At 33.1% G+C, this 12,136-nt stretch overlaps 1 protein-coding gene and 1 non-coding gene across 2 annotated transcripts; both read right to left on the bottom strand.

The window, feature by feature from the left end:
* On the bottom strand, nt 1–72 carry TRNAK-UUU. Its single transcript has one exon. It is a non-coding gene; the product is annotated as a tRNA-Lys (tRNA).
* Nucleotides 971–8,503, bottom strand: LOC109342938 (probable E3 ubiquitin-protein ligase ARI7). The gene is made up of 16 exons (XM_019581022.1): nt 8,402–8,503; nt 8,182–8,364; nt 7,332–7,456; nt 7,070–7,175; nt 6,860–6,950; nt 6,478–6,650; nt 5,839–5,943; nt 5,655–5,743; nt 4,390–4,497; nt 4,066–4,156; nt 3,857–3,946; nt 3,656–3,703; nt 3,000–3,071; nt 2,692–2,791; nt 1,988–2,114; nt 971–1,603 (listed from the first exon to the last, which is right to left on the bottom strand). Exons 2-16 carry the CDS (start codon nt 8,356–8,358, stop codon nt 1,336–1,338), a joined length of 1,770 nt encoding a protein of 589 aa, XP_019436567.1. The 5' UTR covers nt 8,359–8,364; nt 8,402–8,503; the 3' UTR covers nt 971–1,335.

The raw sequence follows: 12,136 nt of genomic DNA on the forward strand, positions 1-12,136 counted from the left end.
CGCCGTCTGTGGGGATCGAACCCACGACCACGTGGTTAAAAGCCACGCGCTCTACCACTGAGCTAAGACGGCTTCATGTTTTACACTTTTATGAATCATTTATAAGTTGGTCTATGTTCCTGAAATGTTCTTAATATAACAGATTCTAGTTGATAGATTTGATTCAGTACATATACTAAAGAAATGCAGATATAAAATAACTAGATTCAAATTTTGGAGCACAAGTGATGTGTGTTAATAGTTAGGTAAGATGTTATATTGTAACACTAAGTTAGTGAGTGCACCACACAAAAAATCCATTTGAGGCTTATGTTAGTTACTAATTATTTTGGATTTTGTAGTAATAGGAAAATTAGAAAAACCCTCTTGAAGATGGAGCTAACAACTTCTATCATTTAGTACTTTCATTGTGTCAAGTATTTTATCAATGTGATAGATGAGTGAAGTCATTAAAAAAGTAAAAAAAAAAATAACTATCAGGTTTACATGCAACTTTCATAGAGATGCGTGCTACACCGGAAAGAATGATGAAATGCACAATTATTATAAGGATTTAATATTTATATATTAATAGTGTAAGTGTTTTTTACATTATCAGTGCACAAATTTTAAACTAAGTATAATACAAAACAATTATTGATACGTCATATAAATTAAATTAGATAGTGATAGTGAGTCAACGATTTGGGAGAATTAACCAGTTTTCTTACTACGTTCGACTTCTACCATGAGTTTCCTAATGTTAGTATAAAGTTCACAAGCATGCATATAGCAGTATACACCTTCAAGAAAATCAGCCATGGAAGTTAAATCTAATATGAACCTTGGTTCAAAGGCACACCACACTTCCAATAAGACCCTGCCATGCCAAATTCTCAGGCTGGCCACAGAGCTAACATAGTCACTCATTCGTCATGATTCCTTGAAAAGCAATCAATCCGAGCTTATTTTACACAACTGACTCAAGGTGTGTCTTATAGAAGCTGCGGAGTGGTTTACCATAAGAAGAAATCTGGACACAAACAATCACATTTGTGTTTATCTTCTAGCATGTGTTGTATATGATATTCAGTTACAGAAGCCTGTTGCATAAAACCTTTACCGTAAAGTTTAAGATAAAACACTATATACATCAAATTGAGTAGTATTCCATAGGAATGCAAAGAGGTTAACATTTCTTTTCTTGCATGACTTACCCCTTTCACCCTGTTCACATTAAATAGCCTTACAAAAAGGAGCCAACATAAAACTAGGAATTAATAGATAATTCCATTTCATCTTTGGCCACATCGACCTAAGGCAGAAGGCTGGTGTTCTAGGGAAGGATTCAATTTTTCATCGACGCTGTTGATTGCACATCCGGCATGTAGTTGCAGATTTGGCATTTGCATAGGTACAATGCTCACAGGACCAAAGATTATCATCACTCATTCTGCTGGACATGCTAGCTCGAATAGTTCCCTTTCCTCTTCCAAATCTCTTACTGCTCCCGGCAGCACTTTTTGAGCTCGTTGCTTTGCTGGAATTAGCTCCATTACCTTTCACGTCAGTTAAACCATTCTCTAATGCCGTAACTAGATTCTCAAAGTAGTTTCTAGTTACACTGCCAAAGAAAATAAATTAGAAAATCAAACTACACAATTAGGGGAAGATTATTAGTGATGTCATTGATATGCTATTCAATAACCAACTGCATACTTAAAACCAAAGTAACAGGCTTTGAAAAAGGAAACAATTATCTGGAATCTAAACATTACATGCATGGATTATATTGAAGTGGACAAGATAGGTGAAATATTAAAAAAATTTGTTATTATGATCAGATTCTCCCATTAGAGACTGTAGATATTCCATATTTGATACATAACAAAAATATTCATAGCATGTCTCTTTTCCAGGGTATGGAAAGTATAACTAATTTAAAAGTCAAACTCTAATTATAACAAAAATTAATATTAAAAAAAATAAAAACAAGAGCAACATCTACCTGGTCAATCCAGCTAGTTTGGTGCGGAAGTCATTGAATTCTCTTGATGGGTCTTCATCATCAAGGAATACCTGTAGTTCCTTTTCGGCACATTGGTGAAGTCTCTCCAGACCAGATTCTGCCTCACCTGAAAACATACAACAATAAGCAAGTCTTAGTCCCACTGAGGTTGGTTATATGGACCGAATGATGTCATAATGTTTTATTATAAATCATGCCCATTGACAAATAATTGATTTCAAACTCTTTCCTAATTGTTTCCCCCGTGGTTTTTCTTACTCTCCCTCTACTTTAAGAAATTGGACTAACCTCCATTTAATCTACTCTCCTTATTGGGACTTCTAACAATCTCCTCTACACATGTCCAAACCACCAAAGGTGTGATTCTTTCATCTTTTCTACAATAGGCGAAACCCCAACTTTCTCTATTGCATTTCTTTCTAATCCTATCTTGTCTAGTGTGTCCATTCATCCAATACATCACTCTCATCTATGTCTATGTGTACTTGATGTTATACATAGTCGATCCTAAGCCTGGATAAATGGTGAAGGTTGTATTAGGCAGTCGACAATCAACAAAAAACTTTGTTGAGTCTTTATGATATGGATAAATGACATGAACATAAATATATTTGAGTAATATTTTGGGTAAACTACCACAAATGGAACACATTTCTGCTTAAATTGAAGTTGATGAATAAAACCTTGCAGATACTCAAAGAACTGTTTTCTAGCACGTTCATTCTCAGGTAAATAGTATCCATATGCATATGTCCACTTCAGCACCCGCCGGCATTCAACTATCTGCAAACATGCAAACCATCAGATTAGGAAACCTTCTATTTCACAACAACCAAAAACATCTTCATGACGCAACCAGCATCATACAATAGTTCAAGGGAGGTTGTGAAGAAATGTCCCAAAAAATGCATTAATGCTTCATAAATAATTACAAAGCAATCTGAAAATTTTACAATTCAAGATCTACCAAAACTATAAAATATTCATTCACCTGTAGCCAGGCCTCGGTAATGAACTTAAGCTGTGATTCAGGCTGACACTGTGTGTCACTAAGCTTCTCAATCTGCCAAAGAAGAAATAAAGAATCAGTGAGGAATAATGATCCCTAGGAAAAAGTACCAAGTAACAAGCTCTAGTTCGAAGCAATAAATTGCTAGAACATTCTCAGCAGAATGTATATTTTGTTGTTTTTGGTACAAGAGAACCTAAAAGTAACAGACACCTTGACAGTAGTGCATGCAACTATAAAAAGCAGATTTACGACTACATGATGGAAACACTTAAGAAGCTGCCTAATTTTTTAGTCGGTTCAGTGATATATCAAACAATAACAAACAAACCTTAGTCCCACTAGGTGAGGTTCAATGATGTATCTAAAATAAAATAAAATTAATTGAAGGTTGTACGTTGTATACAACTTTAAAACTACATTTCCTGATTTTTTACAAGGAAAAATAAGGTATTTTAAAATTTTGTGATTTTATATTTCATTATTCCTAAAAATTTCAAAAATATATTTGAAAATATGCATGAACTACTGCAGAAAACATTTTCAAGTAGTCCAATCATACGTTCAATCTAGAACATAAAATTTGAAGGGAAAAAAGATGGCTCAAGTCTCAATACGACGAATGTATGTGAACTTACATGAACAGTTTGCATCTGGTGCAGATCTGAAAGAGCTTTTTGTCGTGACTGCCGGAAAAAGAAAAGTAATCATATAGCTTTTGAAACAGTGGGAATACTAGCAAAATCTAAAATTATTCAATAATGAATTTAGAAACATTTGAGGAAAACAAATTCCTAGACATACGAAACTGAAAAGAATAAGTATAGAGTGGTGCATACAGATTGATTGCTGGCCCACCGCTCATAATAATGTGTGTACCTCTCCAATGAATTCTTTGCCATTTCTCTTCTTCTTTCAGTTTCATCATACTACATGCAACAAAATTTAGTTCTTTAGAAGATATCACTATCAAAGCATATATGGAGTAATGGGCTAATGGTAGCCTGAAAGCTGAATCAAGAGAGTTGAGTATTTCTATGTCCCTTACCACCCCTTCTTGTTTAGCTGTCTCATAACGGTTGCACGCATAGAAACCACCAGTCCTTTCCCCATGGTCTGACCATGCACCTAGGCATAGCCTATGTAGATAAAGGTATATTAAACTCAGTTAACATCAGTATAAGCTCAAAGTATTTCAAAACATGGTAAGATATGTTAAAGGTGCTAAAATATTTATATATAAAATCAGTCATCCCTAACCCTAGATAAAATAAACTCAAATTTTGCACGATATCATTACCAATTGTCTACAACAAGGATAATATAAGGGGTTAAAAAAGGAACCATGCAAAATAATGCTAAAAACATATACCAGCAAAATTCAAATTTACAAGGTGGTGTACAAGTAATGTGCATGCATCCTTGGTTTTTTTCAATCGGTCGCTTGCACTTGGGACATGGCTTTGAGTTAGCAAGTATCCTGAAAGTCATAAAAAATTAACAGTTAGCTCAGGATTTCAAGTCTTGAGTTCTCAAAAAGCCCATGCTCTTGCAGTGTATGTAATTGTCAATTATAAAAGACAAAGCATCATGGACTGTTTAGAGCATTGCAATACTTGTAAGTTGTAAGCAATTTAATGATCACTAAAGAGATCAAGGGAAAGTATAATACTAATGTACTACGAATTAAGAACTGATCAAGTGAAATTGTAAAGGTCAAAACATAAACTATATTGCTCTGTTCTGTGTTTTGACTGTCGAATTAAGGTTTTGACTGTCGAATGCCCAACAAAAACCTTTGCCTTTTATCCGGGTTGAGAACTGACTATGTATAACTTTGCCACAAAGCTCAACACAAGCACGGTTTTGTCCTTGACTAAATTAGCAATGGGGTTTTGTTACACAACATTATGGTGTTGTTTGCTCCATGTAGCAACCCACCTCTTGGTTGTCGTAATCATGGCATTGTCCTAATGCCAGATGTTTTATACCAAAAATAATGTAAGGGATTCACACCCCATAATCCATCATTTACCTGATTCAAGCATAAAAATCAGTATAATTTTTCAATCCTAAAACTTTCTCCATTTAAATGTCCGGTCTAAAGATTGGTTCCTTGCATTTACTAAAAGAAATCTGAAGGAGCAAAACACTTCCAGAACATGCTCCGGTATAAAAAGCAACAACCATTACAGAGGTATAGATAGATAAAATAAAATAAAAGAAGTTATGATCAATAACTTCAACACAGTATTCAACATTAGTGTTCTCAGCGACAACAACCCTTCACTGTGAAGACCATGTATAGGTCCATGTAGAATCCTTTGTTAAAAAACCAAAGTGAAGCACAGATCAAAAACCACATTCTTGACATCCTCCTTGTGTCCAAAGACAGCCCTCGGAATTATCAAGTTCATCAGCTTACAATACAAAATAATACATACATGCATACAAATATGAAAACGCAGGCACTGATACAAACACCAAAACCAGACATAAAAACAACGAACTCATTGACCTTGACATAAATTAGGCATAGTACATTGAGTTCTATTGGAAGCTAAAAAATGGACAATCAAAGATTGCCAGAAGACACAGCAAGAAAATAATATGCAGATTTGTCAATATATTCTGTACCAGTTCATGTTTTCAGATTCTGCACTGTTTTTCAAAATCCACTTTGCCACAGTGCCACAATCCACCGGACGGTGAGCCTCCTCAATGCACTGTAGATCCGAAAAAACATCTATCGAAGTTAGCAGAACAAGACTATTCTAAATGTAATGATATAACAATCTGTAAAAATCCATACACAACTTACATTCCAGCAAAAACTATATGAGCAGAGGCAAGATACATCATAATTTCCATTGCCAACACCAAAACTGACTGCATATTCACAACCTGGAGCAGGACACCACTTGGTCTAGACAAAGCAAAGAAAGCAAAAGAAATAGGATTATTATGACAGACAAACAGACAGACGATGAAATAAAGAAATAGATTAAACATACATTTGCATTAATAATCATCCAAAACAATAATGATTTAAGGATTTTTAGGATTCCCAAAAAAAAAACAAGTTATAATAGCAACACTAAATATACCACTTCCCAATATCATAAATACACCACTTCCCAATAAAAATTGCTCTTGTGGAATCCTAAACAAGAATCCATGATTTGAATAAGAGGAGATTATTATCAAATGTAATAACTATTGAACCATGCGCCATGCAACTTAGACTTTCATATCCATGTTTAGGCAGGTAAAATACTGTGGCCAAAATCAATTCCACCACATGCAAATAATTATGAAATGAGAATGCATAAATTGAAAGGTAAAAAATAGAAAACAACATATGATAGAGTCAAACAGATTTGCAATTGGCAGGACAAAGGAACGTGTAAATTCCTTCACTATAATTATGAATTCCTAAATTTAATTATCTATGACATACCTTCTTATTGTCTTCAATGTAAGAGCGACGAAGGTAACAAGCATACTTCTCTTTATCTTCATCAGATACTAAAAGATTAATCATATCTTGACCAACAGCAGCACCACAAGTGGGATCAGGACATCTCAGCGTCAAACTTCCAGGACCGTCTTTAATTGATGTGCTAATATAACCTACCATATAAAAAAAGACAGAAGACCATTATTTAACAGAAGAAAAAGGTAAGGGAAAGAGTACTAAATGTATATGTATTGAGACTATATTATCAACAAAATGCATTGGGCCACCGGATTTTGAACGTGCCAAGTACATTCAAAATGCAAAATTTCACAACGATCTGGACCATATTTGTGGTTACAGAAGGATAGCACACGAGCAATACCTTCCCAGCATGAAATACAGTAGGGATGACCACAAGAAGCAGTTTCTATCCTGGCACGAGGATAGGTTTCAAAACAGATGCCGCAAGAAAGCTGACCACAGGAGGAGAAATATGAAATAAAGATGGAGCCCAAGCAACAGAGGACAAGAAACTACAAGTATCCAACTACATTAGTAACCTGTTTTAAAAACCCAAACACCAGCATCTCACCTCTGTAGTATTGGCATGCTGGACAACAGGTCTCTCCAACAAACCAACTGTCTTCCTAACTCGATCTTCATCAGCAAACCACTCATCATGAACTTTGGTGACACTCCTGCAAAACCAGCTCATTTCTCCTTTAGTACATGATCATAAAATAATCAGCCAAAACATTTATTACATTTCCCATCATACAACACATGAACACACCAATGTAGACACAAAAACAAGGCACATTAATTAATACAAGGTTGAAACATTACAAATTTACCAATTGTAATGACGAAGTAGGATGCTCGCAGAAACCCGTGATATGGACAGAACCGCAGATACTCTATTGATGTCATCTTCCTGCCTTTGCTGGATATCCGATACCTTCAATATGGTGAAATTTTGCTGAAATCCAGAGAGGGGTCAATAAATTAGGGAGGGGATATATAATCACCAAGAAAAAATGGAGCAACAGGCAACACCATAAGCCTTGAACACGAAATTGTAGCAATCGTCATACAGCACCATGAGAAAACCTTATTATCATTTGATTTTATTGACTTTGCTGAATAAGATTTAATAAATGAACCTCACAACTTAAAAGTGCTTTTCTTTATAAGTGTGTGGTCAAGTTCTCTAATTATTAAGAATTTAAGATATAACATGATTAATTGATGCTACACATGTTATATGTTGACTGATGAGCCGTTGCAGGTGTTACATTCCTATTAGAAAATAGCACCACAACTCTACAAGCACTAAGAGAACACGGCCTAAACATTGTCCATAAAAAATCTCTTCTTGAGATATCAACTAGTTTAAATGAATGATCACTGCTACGAAGATAAATGGAGCATAAATTTCTAACCTACCAACACTCACACTAGTCCAGTTCCTAATTTTATTCTATAAAAAACCAACTAATTAATTAAAGCTTCAAACTAGTTCTTTTTATCTCTTTTCTTCAATACTGAAATCCAAACATCCTTATTTATCAAAGTTGGTCTAAAATGCCAAAATTCTGAGCTGAACAACACAATGAACATAATCTTCAACAGCGATAAGCAATAAAGCAAAGAAAAACAACATTGAATAGAATCAAACAGTGAGTGAGTGAGTGATTAATATACCTCAGCACGACGAGACTCAACCCTGCCGGAATAATCAGCGTCATCGAAGTAATCATCGGCGTCATCATCGTAGTCACTGTAGTAATCCATTGGAGCATCTTCGGTTTCGCCACTGTAGAAATCGTCATCGAGATACTCCACGTCGTTAGCATCGTGCATATCATCCTCCGAATCCATTGAAAGAGCGATCGAAGGGAGAAGAAGCGGTTATGGATTGATGGAGAAAATCTAGGGCAAAGGGAAAAGGGGATTAGGAATCGAAAGAAGAAGAGAAAGTGATAGTGGTTTTTCGTTGGATCTTTCTTTTCTGGTCGAAACTAGAGAAAGTAGAATAATAATAATGATAATGATATAAAATAGTATTTCACTTTTTATTTATACTGTTTCTGTTTGCAGCAGAATGAAGAAGAATTACTTTGCATAAGGTGGAAATAAAGAAAGGGTTAAGTAACAAAGAACTCAAACCCTATAAATTCAATTCATAAGTATCACATGACATTAGAGTTGGTAAAATGTATTCAATAACTATGAAATGATAATATATATTGGTGAAGGCAACCGTTCATATTTCTGACATTTAACAAGTCGTATACAATTAACAATATATAATTAAGAAAGTGTTTTATTATGTTATCTTTAATAATGTTATTCATTGTTGTGCTGTTGAATTGATTAACATTAACCGCACTTCTTATCACATATATTGTTCAACATAACCCATTCAAGTCATAACTCATTCGAGTAATAACTTATTCAATTCAACACTAATGTCATTAATGTTCAACAACATTGTTTCATTGTTTCAAGAATATGTTGTTAAAGTTACACACATTGATAGTGTTTGTTTTAGTGTACAGCGTTGTTTAAAATTGTGATATTGAATGATCATTGTTAAGTACAATATCTGGCATAATGATAGGTGAAGACAAAATATAAGTTCAATTTTGATAATGCCAAGTAGAGTAGACATTTAAAATTTGGCGTTATTTTTGCTTCGATTTAGCTGGAATCGGTTATGATCTGAGCTAAGAATGAGTTAAACCAAACTTAGTCCAACTCATTTTAACAACTCAATATTAAATTATAAAATTGATATTTTAACTAATAGATTTATTTAACAACCAACATTAGTCAATGAGAAAAGGATGAGTAAGAGATTAATTTAAATGAGAAAAGGATGTATACTAGTAAGAATATTTTATATTGTCATTAAATCATCAATCATTCATATTTTATTATTATCATTGACTTTTAAATATAACTAATACAAATAATTATTGGATAATATATTAATTATGTATAATTTTACACTAACAATATAGAAATTCTAGTCATAATTAATATATTTTGGTCATCACATCCTTCTTAAATGGAAAAGACTTGCTCCAAGAAAGAATTGTAACTTATGATTTTTATGTGTGTGGTAACAATGACATATTATTATACTTAAATTTATACATCATATTCACTTTTCTTTTGATTTTTTTTTGATAGACTTAGATACTCACCCATCTAAAACATATGTTTCAACAAGGGTAATGATAACTTTTCCTTCTCTATCCTCCTTCTTCCTATTAGTCATGATAAGTGTTCAAAGCTTTTAGTTACAGTATTTCCCACTTTCTCAAAAATATCTGTACTAACCAACAACCCAACATTATGGTATGTTTGGATTGATAAAATACATTATGGCATGTTTGGATTGATAAAATACATTATGGTATGTTTGGATTGATAAAATAAAGAGAAGCTAGGGATAAATTGGAACGCTCCAAATTAGGGTGAAGCCAATAAAATAAATTGTTCTTTTGTCTATTTCACCAAGGAGTGGCAATACGAGCCAGCCCGGCTCGACCCGCCTTTGGCCTCCAAAATATGAGTACTCTAAATCACACCAAATCAATTATTTTGTACCTGAAAATCCTAAAAACCATTAAATCATATAAGAATAGGAGAATGATATCCATGTATTATTTGTATTTCTTTATATTATTATTATTTACTATTATTTTTCATAATCACAACAACAAGAGTTGGTAAAAATTACTAGTCAAATCCCCTTTCAAAAAATACTAGTGAAATCCAAATTAAAGTAACAAAAAATGACATTAACCCATATACATTTTTATAATATGGGCATGCATGCAAGTTGGGTACGTAGAAAGTGATCACCAATCAAAGTTGAAGATGCAAGTGGGATAAATTCGTTTGATGCAAGAATGAGAACAAAAGCAGGAATGGGGATCAGCTGTCTTACTTTTTTGTGTCCCAATCTAATGGAAATTTGATACATACTCAAAAAAAAATTAAAAAAATATAACATAACATGTTTATGTGATTTGGTGAGATACGATTGGCTTGGAACATGTGGACGGGAAGATTTCGGGACAAAATATCCTTGTTCCAAAAGCAGGTCCATAATTTGAAAGCATAGAGGCCCACTTTTGATAACCTTGTATCAAGATATTTGTTTCAATGTCAATGATATATATATATATATATATACGAGTATTTCATGATGATGTTGGCAACATTTGACTAGCTTTTGTTTAATATGATCATGTGAATGAATGGAACAATATTATATGATGTCTTGATTTGTCTAAGAGTGAAGTTGGTAACACTTAATATGATTCTAAATTTCTAATATAATTTCACTACAACCTATCCCCTCTTGCCTTATATGCTCCTTAATTGCTTCATGTTTTCTCACGAGTTGATTTAAAATAAATAAATAAGATATATAGGATGATAACACACAAAAGTTGTCATTTATCTTATTTTTAAATTGACTTGTACCAAACAAGAATATTCTCGTTACAAAACTTCACTAAGTCATGTAACTTATAAACTTTGTCTGGTAAATTTATGAGTGAAGAATATATCTCAAAATATGTATAAATTTTTTGTTCCTAAAAACAGAAAAAATCAAATTCATACTTAAAAAAAATTCAAATGTGGCTTAAATTGGTTTTTTTATGACAATTTCTTGGAGCACTTTATTATTAATTTGACTCACATCAAACACTAGGAAAAATTTTGATGGGACAAAATGAATTTTCATTCACATTGACCCATGTATTAAACACGTCCTATGTTTTTGGAAACGAGACAAAAATCAAGTCGAATTAGAACTCAGTTTAGTTTAACTCGATAATGATTGACTCATTTTATTCATGAACTAAGTTTATCAAATTAGAATAAATTGAGATTCGAACCAATACCAAGTTGATTCAGTTACATTGTCAGCCCTAGATCTCCCTTTAAATTTTATTATTCTCAACAATGATTGAAGAAATTAAGGGCTTGAATTTCTTAATTGTATGGCATCAAAAAGTCAAACAGGCGTGTTATAAATTAATTATACTTTCCATGTCATGTGAAAAACCTTTTGACTTTCTCAATTAATTATAAGATTGCAATAGAGAGATGTTAATAAACTTGCTTTATTACCAAACCTTCTTATTTTTCTCATTATTGCATCTTGCCATTCTATATTCTGATCCCATTGTCTAACAAATTGCATTTCAATTTTGTTTGGGAGCATGGGTGAGAGAAAATCATGATCAGAACAATTTCCACAAGCCTTATTCAATTTTTATATGAATAGTTGCTGGTTGTAACTTGCAATTGCATGTGATGTTACTTAAATGTGAGTGATTCTATGTCTCCCTCTAAATTAAGGGTACACATATGTTGTCCTACTAGTTGTGTCACTAAATATGCCACAATTATGATTGATCAGAAAAATAATTAATTATTAATTTTTTAATTTAAATAAAAATTTTCAATCAATGACAAACTAATGACACATGTAATGGCATAACTTGTGGGACAGTATATGTGCTCCCAAAATTAATCCTTATCATGGTTTTGTTAAATGCTGGTGGAGTTGGCTCCCAAATCCCAATACTAATAAACACTAGATTGTTCCTAAAATTTATCCTAAAATTCA

The sequence above is a fragment of the Lupinus angustifolius genome, chromosome LG03 (assembly GCF_001865875.1).
Source record: "Lupinus angustifolius cultivar Tanjil chromosome LG03, LupAngTanjil_v1.0, whole genome shotgun sequence".
Taxonomy (NCBI): domain Eukaryota; kingdom Viridiplantae; phylum Streptophyta; class Magnoliopsida; order Fabales; family Fabaceae; genus Lupinus; species Lupinus angustifolius.